Source organism: Labeo rohita, chromosome 18, assembly GCF_022985175.1.
Source record: "Labeo rohita strain BAU-BD-2019 chromosome 18, IGBB_LRoh.1.0, whole genome shotgun sequence".
Lineage (NCBI taxonomy): Eukaryota > Metazoa > Chordata > Actinopteri > Cypriniformes > Cyprinidae > Labeo > Labeo rohita.
In genome coordinates this window covers 7,749,450-7,767,069 of record NC_066886.1, presented here as the reverse complement: position 1 = coordinate 7,767,069, position 17,620 = coordinate 7,749,450, and the positions used below count along the sequence as shown (strand labels likewise).

The 17,620-nt window shown below is 32.7% G+C and overlaps 1 protein-coding gene across 7 annotated transcripts in view; it reads right to left on the bottom strand.

Annotated features, from left to right (window-relative positions):
* The window catches only part of fgd4a (FYVE, RhoGEF and PH domain containing 4a), a 61,463-nt gene that overhangs the window by 10,304 nt on the left and 33,539 nt on the right, over positions 1-17,620 (bottom strand). For 6 of the 7 annotated variants that reach the window (XM_051134989.1, XM_051134992.1, XM_051134991.1 and 3 more), the window contains 3 exons: positions 12,751-12,891; positions 10,252-10,414; positions 4,306-4,714 (listed from right to left, as the gene is read on the bottom strand). In XM_051134989.1, the coding sequence (XP_050990946.1) occupies positions 4,306-4,714; positions 10,252-10,414; positions 12,751-12,891 (713 nt within the window). Of the gene's footprint in view, positions 1-4,305; positions 4,715-9,306; positions 10,187-10,251; positions 10,415-12,750; positions 12,892-17,620 lie in introns of those variants that run through there. The other variant, XM_051134993.1, reaches the window with a different exon arrangement.

The following is a 17,620-nucleotide window of genomic DNA, read 5'->3' as shown; positions in this document are numbered from 1 at the left end:
TATTCAAAAATCTTTGATGGTGAATAATGTCATATTTAAGACCACAAAAATAAATAAATAAATAAAACAAAATATCAAATATTTTACATAAAATTAATAATTAATTAATTAATAAAAGCATTACTACAAACACTAGTACCATTTAATTATAAAATAAATATTTTGTTCACATTGCATAAATGACAATGAAAATAATGCCAAAATTACAAAAATATGAATAGTCTTTTAGCAAAATACAAATTACAAATGGAATTATATAGTGACCAGAAATGTTAACCAAATAATATTATTAATTATACAATAGATAATTAGAAACAATTAAATATTCTAATTAGCATTTTAATTAATATTAAATTAAATAAAACTAAAATTTAACAAATGGAAGTAAATTAATTATGTAGTGGCCATAAATGTTAAACAAAAATATTAATGATATTAAAATAAATTTTTTTTTAAAAAAATTTTAAAAATATTAAAATAAATATGTAAAACAATAAAATATTCTCTTTTTTTAAATTAATATTTGAAAACTTAAAACTATGATACAACACAAAAAAAAGTAAGCGAATTATTTAGTGGCCATAAAGTAAAACAAATAATAATAATAATAATAATGTAAAACAATAAAATATTCTAATTCTATTTTTTTATTATTGTTAAAATAATTAACACTACAAAATAATAACATTTCCATTACATCCACTTTTGTTATGTAGTGACCAAAACATGAATAATAATTAATAATAATAATAATAATAATAATAATAATAATAAAAAAAGCTACAAAATAATACAAATGGAAACAAGTGTATTATCTAGTGATTGAAAACGGTATGATGGAAAAAGAATATTAATAATAATAAAAACAACAAACAATAAAAAAAACAATAAAACATTATAATAAATATCTTAATATTTAAATATTTAAAATATAACAAATGGAAGTAAGTGAATTATACAGTGGCTAAAAAAAGTTACACAAATGATACTAATAATTATTAAATAATATATAAATCTAAATAATTAAAAAAATAATATTAATAATTAAAAAATAAATATCTAAAACAATAAAATATTCCAATTCCATATTTTAATTCTTATTTAAATAATTAAAACTACAAAATAATTCCATTACAGCCACCAAAACTGTTAAACTAATAATAATAATAATAATAATAATAATAATAATAACTACAAAATAACACAAATGGAAGTAAGTTAATTACATAGTTGGCAAAAATGTTAAACAAATAATATTAATAATAATAAAATAAATATGTAAAACAATAAAATATTCTATTTAACATTTTCATTAATATTAAAATTAACTATGAAACTATGAAAGAACACAAATGGAAGTAAGATAATTATTTAGTGGCCAAAGTGTTAAACAAATACTACTACTACTACTACTAATAATAATTAAATAAAAACAAATTAATATATTAGTGAATATTTGAATATTTAAAAATATGAATATGACCTCTACTCACTTTTTAAAATGAAAAGCGATCCAAGTTTACATTTTACTTCACACAAGTTTGTTTTCAAATTTGCCGTTGCCAGCTCTTCTTGAGGCACTATAAATCATTCAGATTGTCTAAAGTACTGAGCTTTAACCTTGTTTTAACTTAAATTATACAAGACATTTTTGTTGAATTTGCTGAGAGGGAACTATAAGATGCAGATGTCCTTTGGAGACCCAGCTCAGCACAGCAGTTCACATGGCTGAAGGGAAACTGAGCTCTGAACATAAGGGTCAAGGGCAAAGCCAATTCAGAGGTTGACTCCCACTCCACCTACATTCCTCGCCTCGCCATAACATTTTTGTCCCCCTCTTTCTATTTATCACACCCATACACAAGTGAACACCCACTGGCATACGCACGCTGTACACGCTGAGGTCTGTTAAAGGAACTTCCTGATGTACACTGCCCACAAACAGTGCTGCTATCTGGCTGTCAGCACTTTGAAGACACACAGCCTAGCCTTCTTATCAGAATCTACAACCTCAGCTCACATAAATAACCTTTGAACTATTTCGAACACCCTCCACCACTTAGCTGATGAAAGAAACCAAGCTAACTTCTAATACATCCAGCCTTTGTCAGACGACAGCAAATGAAAGGATGGATAAGAGGAAGTTAAGCCAATAAAAGAGGGACTGGTGTGGACAAAGGATAAAAGATCTGCACTTTTGAAGCCTCACGCATGTTCACATACACAGAAAATCTGGTCTTTGAATTTAAGAATTAAATTAAATACCATTAATAAGTAAAACTATAAAATAACACAAATGGTAAGATGTAAATTATATATTTACCTAAAAATGTTAATCAAATAATATTATTAATGATAAACAACAACATATTTTAAATAACATTTGAATTAACATTAAAAAAAAATTACAAATATGATATAACACAAATGTATTAAAATGAACATTTTTTTAATATTAAAACAATAAAATAAATGTTAAACAATAAAATATTCTAATTTCTTTTTTTTAATTATTATTAAAATGACCAAAATGTTAAACAAATAATATTAAAAATAATACAAAAAAACTACAAAATAACACAAACAGAAGCAAGCAAATTTTAATTTGCAAACCAAAAATGTTAATAATGTTAATAATTAAAATGTAAAAATGTTAATAATTGAAACTGAGATAAAACACAAAGGTAAGTAAGATTTGGTAATCAAATAATATTATTAATGATAAAATAAATAATACAAAAAATAAAATATTCTAATTAACATTTTAATTAATATTAAAATAATTAAAATTATGATGTATCATAAATGGAAGTAAGTGAATTTTGTAGTGGCCGAAAATGTTAAACAAATAATATTAATAAAAATAAAATAAATATGTAAAATAATAAAATATTCTAATTCATTTTTAAAAATGTAAAATAAATAATAAAAATTAAAAAAATAACAATACAATAAAATAAAAATAATAATAACAATAAAAACTACAAAATAACACAAATGGAAGAAAGCAAATTATGTTTTGACCAAAAACGGTCTAAAAAAGAAAATAATACTAAAAAAATCTAAACAAAAAAACATTGTAATTAATATATTAATTAATATTCAAATAATTAAAACTATGATATAACATAAATGGAACTAAGTGAATTTTGTAATAGCCAAAATGTTAAACAAATAATATTAATAATAATAAAATAAATATTCAAAACAATATAACTTTCTAATTAATTAAATATATATTATAAAAAAAAATACAATAAAATAAAAAATAATAGCAATAAAATAATTACCAAAATAACCAAATAATATTATTAATTACAAAATAAATCATTATTAAAATAACAAAAAATAAATAAATAACAATACAATAAAAATATCACTAACAACAAAAACTACAAAATGACACAAATGCAAGCAAATAATGTTTTGACTAAAAATGGTCAACAAATTGACCAATATATTACTTAATATTCAAATATTTAAAACTATAAAATAAATACAAATGGAAGTATGGAAACTATTTAGTAACCAAAAATTCTAAACAATTCCAAACAATTCTAAAACTGTCTTATATTTAAATGTATTCTGTTTCTATATTCCAGCATTGGACATCCTTGCAACCAACTTCAGCAAGTGCATGCTGGGATGCTTTTTAAACTCTATTGAAAGCATTCACATGCATGCTGGACACTTGCCACCTGTATTTCCATCACTATCCAGTCCAACTAATTCATTCCAAACAAATCATTTCATTTATTCATCAATTTACTGACCACATGACTAAGCATTTAAGCATGAGCTTTCAGGTTTTTAAAACCACAACATACATTTCAGTGACTATATCAGAGACTATATCCTCCAGAGGAAGGATTTAAATAAAATTCATTTGCTTGATAAAAATATACATTTAATTCATATTGGAAATACATAGCAGCTGTTTTCCAAAAGCAAATGCACTTAAGTCACCCAATAGCCTTGAGTGCATAAATGTACTATAATGACAGATACTGTAATCAGACTAACTACGAGTTAGTGAAGACAAAACTGAAAGCATTTATACATCTGCAATGTTTTCTACAGAGGAAATGAAGGCCTGGCTTGTAAGACTAAAGGTTAAAGAAAAAAAAAAGTTTGAACGTCAGCATGTAAATCTGGCGGATGAGACAGCACTTTGCTCAGCTGTGCCTGAGGTGTCAAATAACTGTCACTACCAACTCACACAAACAGACTCAGACTCACACAGACAGACAACATCTGAACAGAACAAAATACTCCTCAACAATCCTTTCAGCAAAAACATCTTACCTTCTGCTCCGGGACGCTGTTCATCACAACGTCACCCTGCTCCGGCGCTTTCCTCTCTTCCTCTTCGGCCTGAATGTGAGCGTGAGGTGGATCTACACAATCCTCGTCCATAATTTCCCTCTTAGCCACATCTCCAGCATCTCCGTTCACCAGTTCCTGCCTGTCAATCCTCACGTCAGGAACCGTGTCGTGCGTAACTCCGTCCATGTCCTGATTCTTGTCCCTTTCTCTGTTCTTTTGGGCTAGAACCCCATTGGGGGGTTTGAGCGCATGGCGCGGGGTGTTCGCAGCAGAGCCGGAGTCTGTGGGCTGCTCCGTCTGTCTCTGGCAGTTTTTGTGAGCCGGGCTGCAGTTAGGAGATCTGCTGACCTGCTTCAGAGGAGCGCCCTCCCTCCGACTGTCTGTGTGACTGAGAGAGAGAAAGCAGAGGAAGGTCACCTTCTTTAGCGCTCCAAAAAACTAGTAACTTTTAGAGCTGGCGAGCAGAAAGAGAAAGATGCAGAGAAGAAGAGAAAGATGTGTTGCTCGTGTGAATGTGATGCCGTTACAAAAGTGTTGAACAAACTTCCTCTGTCTTGTGGGGCGGCGATGTGTGTGCGTTTGTAGGGGACGTGTGAATGAGCGGGTCATGGGAGGAGTGGAGGAAAAGAGGATAGGATGGGAGGAACTGGGAGGGTGAGGAGAGGTAGAAAGCGGCTGCAGAGCGTCCCGTGAGACACGGCTGCCCTACTTCGGAATACATGCCAACATGCAAGAACACACATTTACACACTCGAGAGGGAGACACTCAAGTCTTTCTCTTTTGAACAAAATGCTTTCAGGAACAGTGGGAGCAGACTATAAAATATGTAAGAGATCATGTGCGGTGCATCCAGACAGTCTGGTCACTCTTTTATCACCCTGATGGGGTTTATTTTGTGATAATGACCGGATGACTGGACAGGATCGAACTTATTACACGGCTGCTTAATAAATAAGTAAATAAATGGATGTGAAATATTAATTTGAGCTGAAATCATTTTACTACGAGACTTGCTTCATCAAATTGAGCTGCTTTGAACCAAAAATATTTTACATTTTATGCACTTTATTGAAAGGGAACGTCTCATTTTTTTAATAATGTCATTATGTTTTGACTCAAATTCAAGATATGAGATATAAGAGATTTGGTTCACACCTCATTAAAGAGAATCAAAATGACATTTATATTTTAATTTTTGCAGTAAACTGGTAACATTTTGCAATAAGCTCCCATTAGTTGATGTTAGTTACTAAAATTATCTAATAATGATACATTAATTTGGTAACATTTTACAATAAGGTGTCATTTGTTACCATTAGTTAATGTATTAACTAATATGAATGAGCAATAAAGAATTCATTTATTACACTATTTGTTAATCTTTGTTCCTCTTAGTTAATAAAAATAGAGTTGTTTGTTCATGTTAGTTCAGAGTGCATTAACTAATGTTAACAAACATTCCAATAATGCATTAGTAAATGGTAAAATTAACATTAACTAAGATTAATAAATGCTGTAGAAATTTTGTTAATTCTTAGTTCATGAACAACTAATGTTGTTAACTAATGTTAACTAATGAACCTTACTGTAGAATTTTACCATTAATTTGTTATAGTTTTCATTAATTTTTGTTTATGTCAGTTCATAAAAATACAACTGTTTATTGTTAGTTCATGTTAGCTGAACAACCATTACAACTTTAAATGCTGAAATTATTGGTATAATTTTACAATAAGGTTTCATTAGTTAACTACTTTAGTTAACATGAACTAAGAATGAACAATACTTCTACAGCATTTATTAATCTTAATGTTAATTTCAGCATTTACTAATGCATTATTAAAATCACAAGTTGTGTTTGTTAACATTAGTTAATGCACCGTGAACTAACATGAACTAACAATAAATGACTTTTATTTTTATAGATGTATTGTTCATTGTTTGTTCAAGTTAGATAATACATTAACTAACATTAACTAATGTAACATTTTTGTAAAGTGTTACCATTTTGGTTAATGATAGTTAATAAAAATACAACTGTTTATTGTTAGTTTATGTTAACTGAGGTCCATTATTTTTAACAAATACAACTTTTAATTTTATTAATCTATTAATAAATGTTCAAAATTAACATCAACTAAGAATAATGATAATAATTTACAATAATGTTTCATTAGTTAACATAAACTAAGAATTTATTTATTAACTAAGCATTTATTAATTAATCAAAATGATAACACTTTACAATAAACTTCCATTAGTTAATGTATTAACTAACATGAACAAACAATAAACAATATATTCATTACAGTATTTATTAATCTTAGTTAATAAAAGACTAAGTGAGCATTTACTAATCACAAGTTGTGTTTGTTAACATTAGTTAATGCACCGTAAAACAACATAAAACTAACAATGAACGACTGTGTTTTTATTAGCTAATATTAACAAAGGTTAATAAATACTGCAATAAATGTATTGTTTATTGTTTGTTCATGTTAATTAATACATTAACATTAACTAATGGAACCTTATTGTAAAGTGTCACCATTTTGGTTAATTTTAGTTAATAAAAATAGAACTGTTTATTGTTAGTTTATGTCAGTTGAGGTCCATTAATGTTAACAAATACAACTTTTAATTGTATTAATTTATTAATAAACATTAGTTAACTACTTTAGTTAACAGTAACTAAGAATGAACAATACTTCTATAGCAATTATTAATCTTAATGTTAATTTCAACAATTACTAATGCATTATTAAAGTCGTTGTTAAAATTATGTTTGTTAACATTAGTTAATACACTGTGAATTAACATGAACTAACAATGAATGATTGTATGTTTATTAACTAACATTAACAAAGATAATAAATAGTGTAATAAATGTATTGTCCATTATTCGTTCATGCTAGTTAATACATTAACTAATGTTAACAAATGACACCTCATTGTAAAGTGTTACTTGAATAATATATGCTTTGGAATGATTTTTAATTGTTTGTTCCTATTAAATGTAGTTACCAAACAATTAACATAATTAGAAAGCTGAGACTTTGTTTCTTCAAAATGCACATTTGTCTCCACAAATGCATTATTGCAATTTCTGACTCAAAATGATAAATATAGCAATGGACCAATCAGAATCAAATATTCTATGCCGCCGTGTAATAAGAATATTTTTTTGACACAAGAACAATAAATAATAGAGATGCACAATATAGAAATCATGACAATACCAATAATAAATATGTTTATATCATATAAATAAATAAATAGTTTATATCATATCATATAAAACATATCATCATATAAAAAAGCAGCATTCATATCTAACATCTATCTATTTTTGTATGAGCATTTTACAAGTACAAATCAGGCATTAGAATATAATAATGTACAATAGAGAAGATGAATAATTGTTCCAAATGAAAAAAACAGTCTCGATAATATTTGCTTCTTATCCAGACCAATACTGATATAAATTTATGATGATAATATTGGCAATGTAGTCACTGATATATTGTGCATCCTTAAAAATCATCATAACTCCACAGAAGTACACTGTAAAGCCATTATCCATTCATAACTTCACATAAGCGTGCATAAACCGAACAAAATTAAGCCACAATGTAAGGCTTTGTGGTTCATGCACACACACACACACACACACACACACAGATATCCTGCACCTCCAGCTGTTTCCCTGTCTACGGCCCACCTGCCCTCTAGATCAGATAGCGTTTCCTGTGAGATAGAGAATGGAGATGTGGATCTGAGGGTACGGAGCACTACAGTGAACACTCTAGATTACAGAGGGCTATTAATACACCGTTGAGCTCTGGACCCGTTAAGACTGATTAATATGTGCTATCTAATATCTTGTTCAGTGCATGACTCGAAACATTTCAAATCTGTCCCGTGCAAAGAACAAACGCTATTTATTAATCTGGTTTGATGAAATGTAGTTACAAACAAGTTCAAATTAAGCAATCGAATGAAACCACACAAGTAGGGCGGTATAGATTTCATTGTTTTTTCCCATGAGGTTGTAAACCAACCCCCTGCAGTTGTCTGAGGTCACGGCTCTTCGGTCAGCATTTATAAGTACGTGTTGGCCCAGGCCAGACAGCTGCAGGAGTTATCAGACCCCGGTTTGCTCCATCAACCCGTGCGCTCTAGAGCTTACAGGATGAATTCCTGCACAGATTCTGACCCACACACAACACAATGGCACTAGACCGGCAGGCAAAACAGGATAAGGGCTTGCAGGGATATATTTGTGAGGAACTGGGGTTAACGGTCAGCTCATTTTGTTATAATGGCCATATGGTTTCATATGACCTGAGCACACCGATACTGAGCTACAGACTTACAGCAGATGAAGGGAGTGAGTATTAGTCAAACAAATGCTTTAAACTAATTTTATCATGGTTAAGGGTTAGTTATTAGTGTTTAAACCCATGCAACTGTTGTAAAAACAGTAATGCACTGTTTTTACGTGGCTTATTTCATAAAACAGCATGTGATAGAATATAAATAACTGAATGCATTAACAATATGTCACAACAAATATTATTTTACAGATAATATAGTATATTGCAAATTTCATGTTACTTGAAGAGACTTCCACAATTTTTAAATCTTTCAGTGATTTCAAAAATTATATTTAAGGTACAGTCTGTAATTTATGTCATAGAATAAAACATGAAAGTCTCTTCAAATAATGTGAACCTTATTTTACTCTTAAAAGCCCATTAGAAATTCCTGAGGGAGGCCACGGTGAATTAGCTTCCCAGGTTGGCCTACAAATGATTGAACATCTCTACTGGCAGCAGTAAAATATAAGGCATGAGCCATTATAAAGTATAAATCATTGCACTTATGTTGAATTACAGCAGTTTTAAGCATGGTTGTGTCTGAGCTAACAGTGAAAAAAAGATTACTAGGTATAAGGTAAAATGTTAAATCAATCTTACCTCCTGTGTTGAAGTTTTATCACACACAAGAGTAAATGTCTCATACAAAACCAGTTCTTTTCACAATGCTTGAGAAATACTGAACAGAACGTTAAAACCTAGCTTCTGCTTTTTGATCTTGTGTAATGTGAAGACATGGGAAGACATTTCTTTACAGTAATTTAAAGTTACACAGTGGTTTCTGATTTCACAATATTCCCCTCTATATCATACAAACAACATGGAAATGAATACTTTTATTCAGTAAGGACACATTAAATTGACCAATTTCTATGATTTCTATGTCATAAATGCTGTTCTTTTAAACTTTCTATTTAATAATGCTAAAAAAATGATTCTTGAGCATCAAATCAGCATATTAGAATGATTTCTGAAGGATCATATGACACTGAAGACTGGAGTAATGGCTGCTGGAAATTCAGACTTGCATCACACAAATAAATTACTTTAAAATACATAAAAACAGTTACTTTAAATTGCAATAATATTTCACAATATTAATGTTTTTACTGTATTTTTGATTAAATAAATGCAGTCATGGCTTTCAAAAACATCTAAAAAATCTTTCTGAAGTGTAGTGTACTAATGAGAAAACACTAATCTACCTCATATTTCTCTAATCTTCAGCTAGACATGTGTTTGTCCAAAACACCTTACAGTCCCTGAGAGATGGTTTAAGCTGGTCCTTAGCTGGTCATGAGCTGGTTTAAGCTAGCCATGTGCTGGTCCTGAGCAGGAGCAAGTTGTTTAGGAACAGCTTAGGACCAGCACATGACCAGCTAAGGACCATCTTAAACCAGCAACCATGCTTCAAAACATACCTAACCAGCATATGCTGTTTTTTTCAGCAGGGTGCTTTCAAGGTATATCTTTGCAAATACAAACAAGATCAATGTCAGTATCTACATATCCATGAACAGAGGAAAGAGAGATTTCCAAGTTTACCTGTTCTCCTCAAAGCGGCTGATGAGGTTGGACACTAGGCCCTTCCCTATTGCTCCTCCTCCTACTCCCCCCTCCATGTTAGGATTGATGGGTGACGTTCCAGCAGCCAGAGGAAAGGAGACTTCCGTCACCGGACTCTGAAGGTGTGCTGGCTTAGGAGGCACTGCAGGAAAAGTCACAATGAGGACAGAGACTGTAAAAAATAGCATTATATGACCAGTGTGAGTAAAATCAGGTTCCACAAACTCCATGCAATGTCACTAGAGTGGCACAAGCATTGTGAACTTAACAGGGATAAGTGCCCTGGATCATGTAAGGTTAAGCGTGTTTCTTAAAGGGATAGTTCACCCAAAAATGAAGATATTGTCAGTAATCACCCTAATGTCGTTCCAAGACAAGTTTATCTTAGAAACACAAATTAAGATATTTTTGATAAAATCCGAGAGTTTTCTGACCCTGCATAGACAGCAAAACAACTGACACGTTCAAGGCCCAGAAAGGTAGTAAGGACATTGTTAAAATAGTCCACGTGACATCAGTGGTTCAACCATAATTCTATGAAGCTACAACAACACTTTTTGTGTGCAAAGAAAACAAAAATAATGATTTTAGTCAACAATTTCTTCACTAAAGATTTTTCTGGTCGACTAGTAGTCGTTCATTTTAAGCATTAGTCGCACGTTAATTAATAAATCATATAAATTGTAATTATAAGCCTTTAATTTCCTACATAGCCTAATACGTGCTCAAGCGCACGCAAAAAAGTTTCCCACAGTGCACCGGCAGATATAATAATTAAAAATGTGTCAGGAGAAACAGTAAGGAGATTGCATTAACGTTTTAATAATTTATTGATAAACTAGTGCTTTCTTTGTTTTTGGTTTAAAAGATGAAGTCGTCGACACTGACTCGTCAACTCCGCAGTAGTGATGCGCCTGTATGCATATTTCATTAGATTACATAATCTGAGAATATCTGTTTTCTATTTGAACTGGTTCATTTAAAAGTAGTTTCACTCTCTATAGGTATATTTTTCATGTCTGTAAGGCAAGTATGCATAAAGTTTTGAAATGACACGTGACCAAGATGGCAGAAAGCGCATCCCGTTGCTTTAATTATTTTACAAAAGCACAACGTTTCGTTGTTATTCTGAGTGCACACAAATAAACAGAGTCTTCACAGAATCGAAAGGTGTATTACTTTTATCTGTATGACAAAAAAGATGTGAGTGGCAGCCCTACTTCCTTGTCAGTCTTCGACGTACATTCATGAGATGGACTATTTTAATAATGTCCTTACTGCCTTTCCGGGCCTTGAACGTGTCAGTTGCTTTGCTGTCTATGCAGGGTCAGAAAAATATCATTATTTGTGTTCTGAAGATGAACGAAGGTCTTACAGGTTTGGAACAACAAGAGGGTGAGAAATTACTGACAGAAGTTTAATTTTTGGGTGAACAGCCCGGAGCTTTCACTACACTCTTAACCGCATGTAAGGAAGTGCAAAACAAAGTGCCCAAATAGAACATATACATGGGAAAACCCCTAACAGTAAAGTACAGTAAAGGAAGCATTTTTTTTTATTGCAGGAAGGCCCACTGTTCTCCACAGTTTAGCTCCAACCCCAATGAAACACACCTGAATCAGCTAATCAAAGTATTCCGGCTCACTAGAAATGTCCAGCTGGACTTTACAGGATATTGGTCCACCAAGAGTAGGATTGGAAACCCCTGGTTTAGTGCTCTTAAACTGGAAGCTGTAACTGTAATCACCACAAGGTGGCAGTGTAACTTTAGTATGTTCCAGTGGAACCTGATAATACTCAGCAAGGCGAGATGAAGTGCATCTGGAAGCCAAAGAGTCTGTCTCTACCTGTGGAGAGCAACTCACAGCTAATCTCAATCTGATGGGGTGGAGATACTGCAGAGCTCACGGCTCCATCCAGTCTGTCTCAATATAAACAGTGTCCGCCCCTCTCAATTCACACATCTCTAATTCAGTAAGTGTGGTCTTTGAGGTTTATGCAAGTGGGATTTTTGCCTTTAATTTCACATGAGAATACAGAGATACATTAAAAACGATTCTAGGAAGGAGGAAGTCGGTTATGACTTGATCTGATGATGCATTTTAAAAAGCAGTCGATGTTCTGAATACTTCTCAGCAAATATGCAGAGTGATGACAAAAAGCAAAGGAACTTCACAAATGTTTAACCGTGACTCTTATCACTAGGAAATTATTCACACTTTTCAAACACGACAGACAATCTGCCTAGTGACTGAGCCGGGGTTCAAGGATGCTTTAAGGTTGCCGTACTTATTACAACAGTGCTACTTCAGCATTAATCAGTAGCCATGCTGATTTGAATCCTGTTAATGGTAACATTCAGTGTTAAGGGCTTGTTATAAAAGGAAAGATGAGTTTCCAAGGATATGAAAGGTTCCTTATGGAATCATAGATGCCATAGATGTTATGTGTCTGTGCATATTCATAATATCTCCATACCTTGTGGTTTGGGATGCACTGGTGGCCGTCGGCCTGAAACTCTTCCATTTACTCCAGTAAGGCTCTTATTGCTGAATCTGCATCCACGACTCAACTTCTCACTGCGATGACCTTGCTCATCAGGACTGCTGCTACCAACAGCTGAAGAAGAGAAAAAAGGGTTGAAAATAAATGGTGTGGTAGCAATTTCAATAGCAGTTTTATCTAATTGCTTCAAAGCCATGCTAAGTGCAAACTTCAGTTGAGTATCAAGAACATGCAAAAAACAGCACTAACAGTGTTCTGGTAAATACACTTTCTGTGCAGAAGTGAAATGCAAAAGGTCTGTTTTTTGTGCTTCTGATATCAGTCAGGGGTAGTATAAAAGTGGCCTTGAAACTAAAAGCGACTTAAACTTGAAACAAAGACTAAAAATAACCACAAGTTCCTCTGCGTCAATTGCGGAACATACAAAGTGCTTTGGATTGTTTGGATGATCAATATTCAACCTATGAGGAAGCTTTTTTGTTCACCTCAACCAAGAAATGTTTCCTGAAAAACAGCTTTGGCAAATACTGTAAGGCACGCAGCCATGCACGTATCTTTTCAACAATGACAGCTGACCTCGAAAAGTTCAGATCTAAAAATGACAGAACTGAATTTTTCATGTGATCCATTTTAGATGTGAAAAAACTGAAAATGACCTTGATTCCCATGTTGTACAAGAAAAACTGCAAACTTTCCAAAACAACAAGAACTAAATATCAGTAAGCTATTTTTACTGGAAAAGTTGGACTAGTGATAAAATCTACTCTCAGAAGAAATAACAAGGCTTTTTGAAAAAAAAATATTTCTTTATTAATATACATCAACATCTAGTCAACATAAATTGCCTTTGCAAGTCATTATACTTCAATAATGTAACATATTTGTGAGTAAAACAAGATAACATGTTGGGACTCAGGTTTATCAATGAGAAAAAAACTGGATGGCAAAAACATTCTTTGACGGGTTTTATGAAAAAGGGGTTAAAAAAATACGAGGACCTGGTGATGTCATGCAAAAAGTAAAGTAGTTTCAGAGGTGGAGCAAATTGTTTCTTTATAAAAGATTCTGATGTTAAGATTTTCAAAATTCCCCTTTTGTTTCCGTAATGCATTTTCATGTGAAGCAGGACATGCAACAAGAAAAAAATTAGGACGAGAACTAATTCAAATTGAATGTTACACACCAGAATGAAGCCAGAACAAAGCAAATGCAAGTATGCAGTCTCTGTTAGCTAACACTGTCTGTGGCGATGTAAACAGAAAAGAAAACATCATTAGGATTCGATGATTAAATAAAGGCAAATGACATGCATTATGGGACAGTTCATTTAAATAATATGTTATTTAAATATGAGCTTGGCAAGCAGTTTTTGACATTTCGGTATTTCCCCTATTAGTTAGTAGGTAAGCAAAGTAGGTACTTGGTCTTGCATGCTCAAAATAGATGCGTGGAGCAGTTGCAAATATGACTGTGGAATGAACTGTGCTCTGTCATACAAAATGAAATAAATAAAAAACAAATGCATGGAGTTTGCAGACAAATAAATGCCATTGCAAGAGCTTCAAGGCCACTATGACATTACTAGTGCACACTAAAGTCAAAACACCCTCCAGTCATAACACTTTAAGGCTCACAAACCCACTGAGGGCTATGTAGGTGCAATTCTGGTTTAGATTCCTCTTTCAGGTTACTCTTTCTGTTTGACCACAGCACTTAGTGAATTTAGAAAGAGCCAAAGGCAACTCACACCAAGAATGATGGTTATAACTATATGTGCATCCACACCAACGGACCATAGCTTTCTGTTTATTAAAAGCACGTTGCTTATTAAATGCCTGCTGCTTTAAATGCTCCAGTACTTTAACGTCAAGTGGATTCTGATTGGCTGTCTATGTCTTTATCATTCATTAGCTGTAAATAATTGTTCTGAAAATGATTGTTCCTGTGTTCTGTTATCGTTATAGTGGTGTGGACTTCCTATTAAGGCCTGTTCACAAGAAGAACGATAACTATAAAGATAACTACATTAATAACTATATTAGCGTCCACACCAATGGATGACAATGCTCTGCATATTGTACTACAGTTATGTCATCTGCTGTTTTAAATGCTTAATGCTAAAAAAATGAATAAAGTAAAAAAGTAAAAATTGTCTGATAATTTTTGCACACCTTAGTCATCCAAGTTGTTCATGTCTTTCTTTCCTCAGTCAAAAAGAAAGTAAGGTTTCTGAGGAAAACAATCCAGCGTTTTTCTCCATATAGTGGACTACAATGTGAGCCAATGGGCTGAACGACCAGGCAAGACGAGTGTTTGAGATTAAAGTATTTAAACTGTATTTTTTTAAAATGAAAATAACCAATCGTTTCGCTAGACAAGACCCTTCTTCCTCAGCTGGGATTGTTTACAACCACATTTGGGAATGTTTGAAGCCGCATTTAAACTGCATTTTGGAAGTTCAAAATTGGGGCACTATATCAGTCCATTATATGGAGAAAAATGCTGAAATGTTTTCCCAAAAAAACAATTTCTTTACGACTGAAGAAAGAAAGACATGAACATCTTGGATGACAAGGGGGTGAGTATATTATTTGTGAATCTTTGTTTTGGAAGTGGACTTCTCCTTTAAGACGAGCATTTGTGGTTAAAAAGTAAATAAATTTGTATTTTTTTTTTTTTAGAAAATGAGCGATCATTTCACAAAAAAAACCCTGGAAAGTAACATAAAAGTAACCTCTCCAAAATGTCTTAAGCTGACTTGCCGACTCATAACCAGAACACTAATATGTTTTCAAAAGTTTCATTTTGAATCCATAAATGTAAAATTCACAATTACACACACTGTTAAGTTATTTTGAAAGTCTTGAGCTCTTTTTTAATGACGGTCTTAGAATTCCTTATTTGGGTGCAACATTTCCAACATTTCTTAAGCTGACTTGCTGACTCATAAGCAAAATGCTAATATGTTTTCAAAAGTTTCATTTTGAGTCCATAAACGTACAATACACAAGTTCACACAACGTTAAGTTATTTTGAAAGTCTGGATCTCTTTTTTAATGACAGTCTTAGAATGCCTTATTTAAGTGAAAAGAACCGGACAACCAAGTCTGTCGCTTTGCTTTGTAAACCGTCTTGTTACAGGCACTCATGCAAATGATGTCTTGCCCATGTCTTGTTAAATTAAAGCATGGGGATGTTAAATGCATTAGGGAGCACAAAGACAGGCTTTCTATGGCCTTCCCAGCTTCATCTGGCCCTCTTTTCTTCACTGCAAACATCTTAGGCCAATAGGCTGCATGGGACTGTCCATGTCTGAGGATGAATGATGCTGTTGTGCTGGAAGTAAATATATGGTGGTGGTGTAAGGACAGATTCATGTGTGATTGGTCTATTCATCTCAGTTTTGGCTCAGTTTGTGGATGGGATTGAAACAAGCTTTCTTTGACGGACCAGAGAATGCCTCTAAATGCCTGCATTACACTGATATCAGATTATTTTAGTGTCTACAAAATAAATATATATATATTTTGGTAATATCCTCAAGGCTATTTAATATTCATTATGAATGTCTTTTTGTTGCCCGTGTGTACATAATGTTAAGTCTTGTATAAACTTTTTCAGTATTTGAACAAACCCTAAGCTTATGTAATAAAGCAAACACCTAGCAACCATTCAGAATACTCTAGTAACCAACAGTGAGATTTGCACAGGCATGTTTCCTAGGGCACTATGATTTCCGCGATGTGGAAACTGTGGACGGAATCACAAAATCCAGTCATAATAATGGAATATACTGTACAACAAAGAATGTCATGGAATTTGCCAAATTTTGGTTGAATAAATCAAAAGTAGGTCAGTAGAATTTACACTTAAAATGCAATATGAACTAGTGTTTGTGAATATTAAGCCACAAAAAACTACTTAAATATGAATCCTGCCTGTTCTGCATGTCTCTGTGTGAATGAATGGCGCAGATACACGGTTTCGTTTACTACACACATACTGAAGCCTCTAGAACTGCTTTGAGAATTACTTCATGAGCATTTTACCATTTCTTTAGAGAAAACATATCCACAAGTTTCCTACGCCCCATGAGGCCTTGCTTCAAAAGTGGGAGCGTCTTCCGGTTCAAAGTAAACAAGCGGGACGTGACACTCATTCATTCAACAGTTGACAGGAGTGACGGGCAAATGAAGCCTTGTGAAGCACCGAGACTTTCCTCTGACTGTTTCGGGAAAAGATTCAAAGCTTCGAGAGTGTCGAAAACAGCGCGATCTGGTGGTTAGTAAAAAATAAAGCAGCCAAAAGCCTGTGGAGCTCCGTCGGAAGAACCACAATTTCCATAGATCGATCCATGGAACAAATAAAAGCCTAACCATTTGTGTGTTTTTTTGTAATTTCTGACTCTAAAATTAATTTACCCACTGAACAGTGCCATTAAATGCCAGTACGAATATCACTATGATGTAATAAAAGAATGTACACATATGTTAATTGCATATGGCATATATTTAACTTTCCTGAAATAATTTGTATTCTTCATATTACTTGTATGACTGGGTATTTAAAAATGTAATTATTAAATAAGTCCCAATGAAAATGTACTCGCAAAGTAAGATCTGGGGGTCGAACATTAAGACGCAGTGAATTGCGCACATGACTGAACAGGAAGTGAGGCTTCTACGAAAGTGATTTCTACATTAACAAGCCTCGAATCGAGGCTTCATCTGGCATGCCCTTTAACACAAGCTCTGAAGTCTCGGTTCAAATGTAATTTCACTAGCTGACAGTCATTCAAGATTTAGCGATCCAAACTTGCTAACGATGTGGGAATACAAATTCA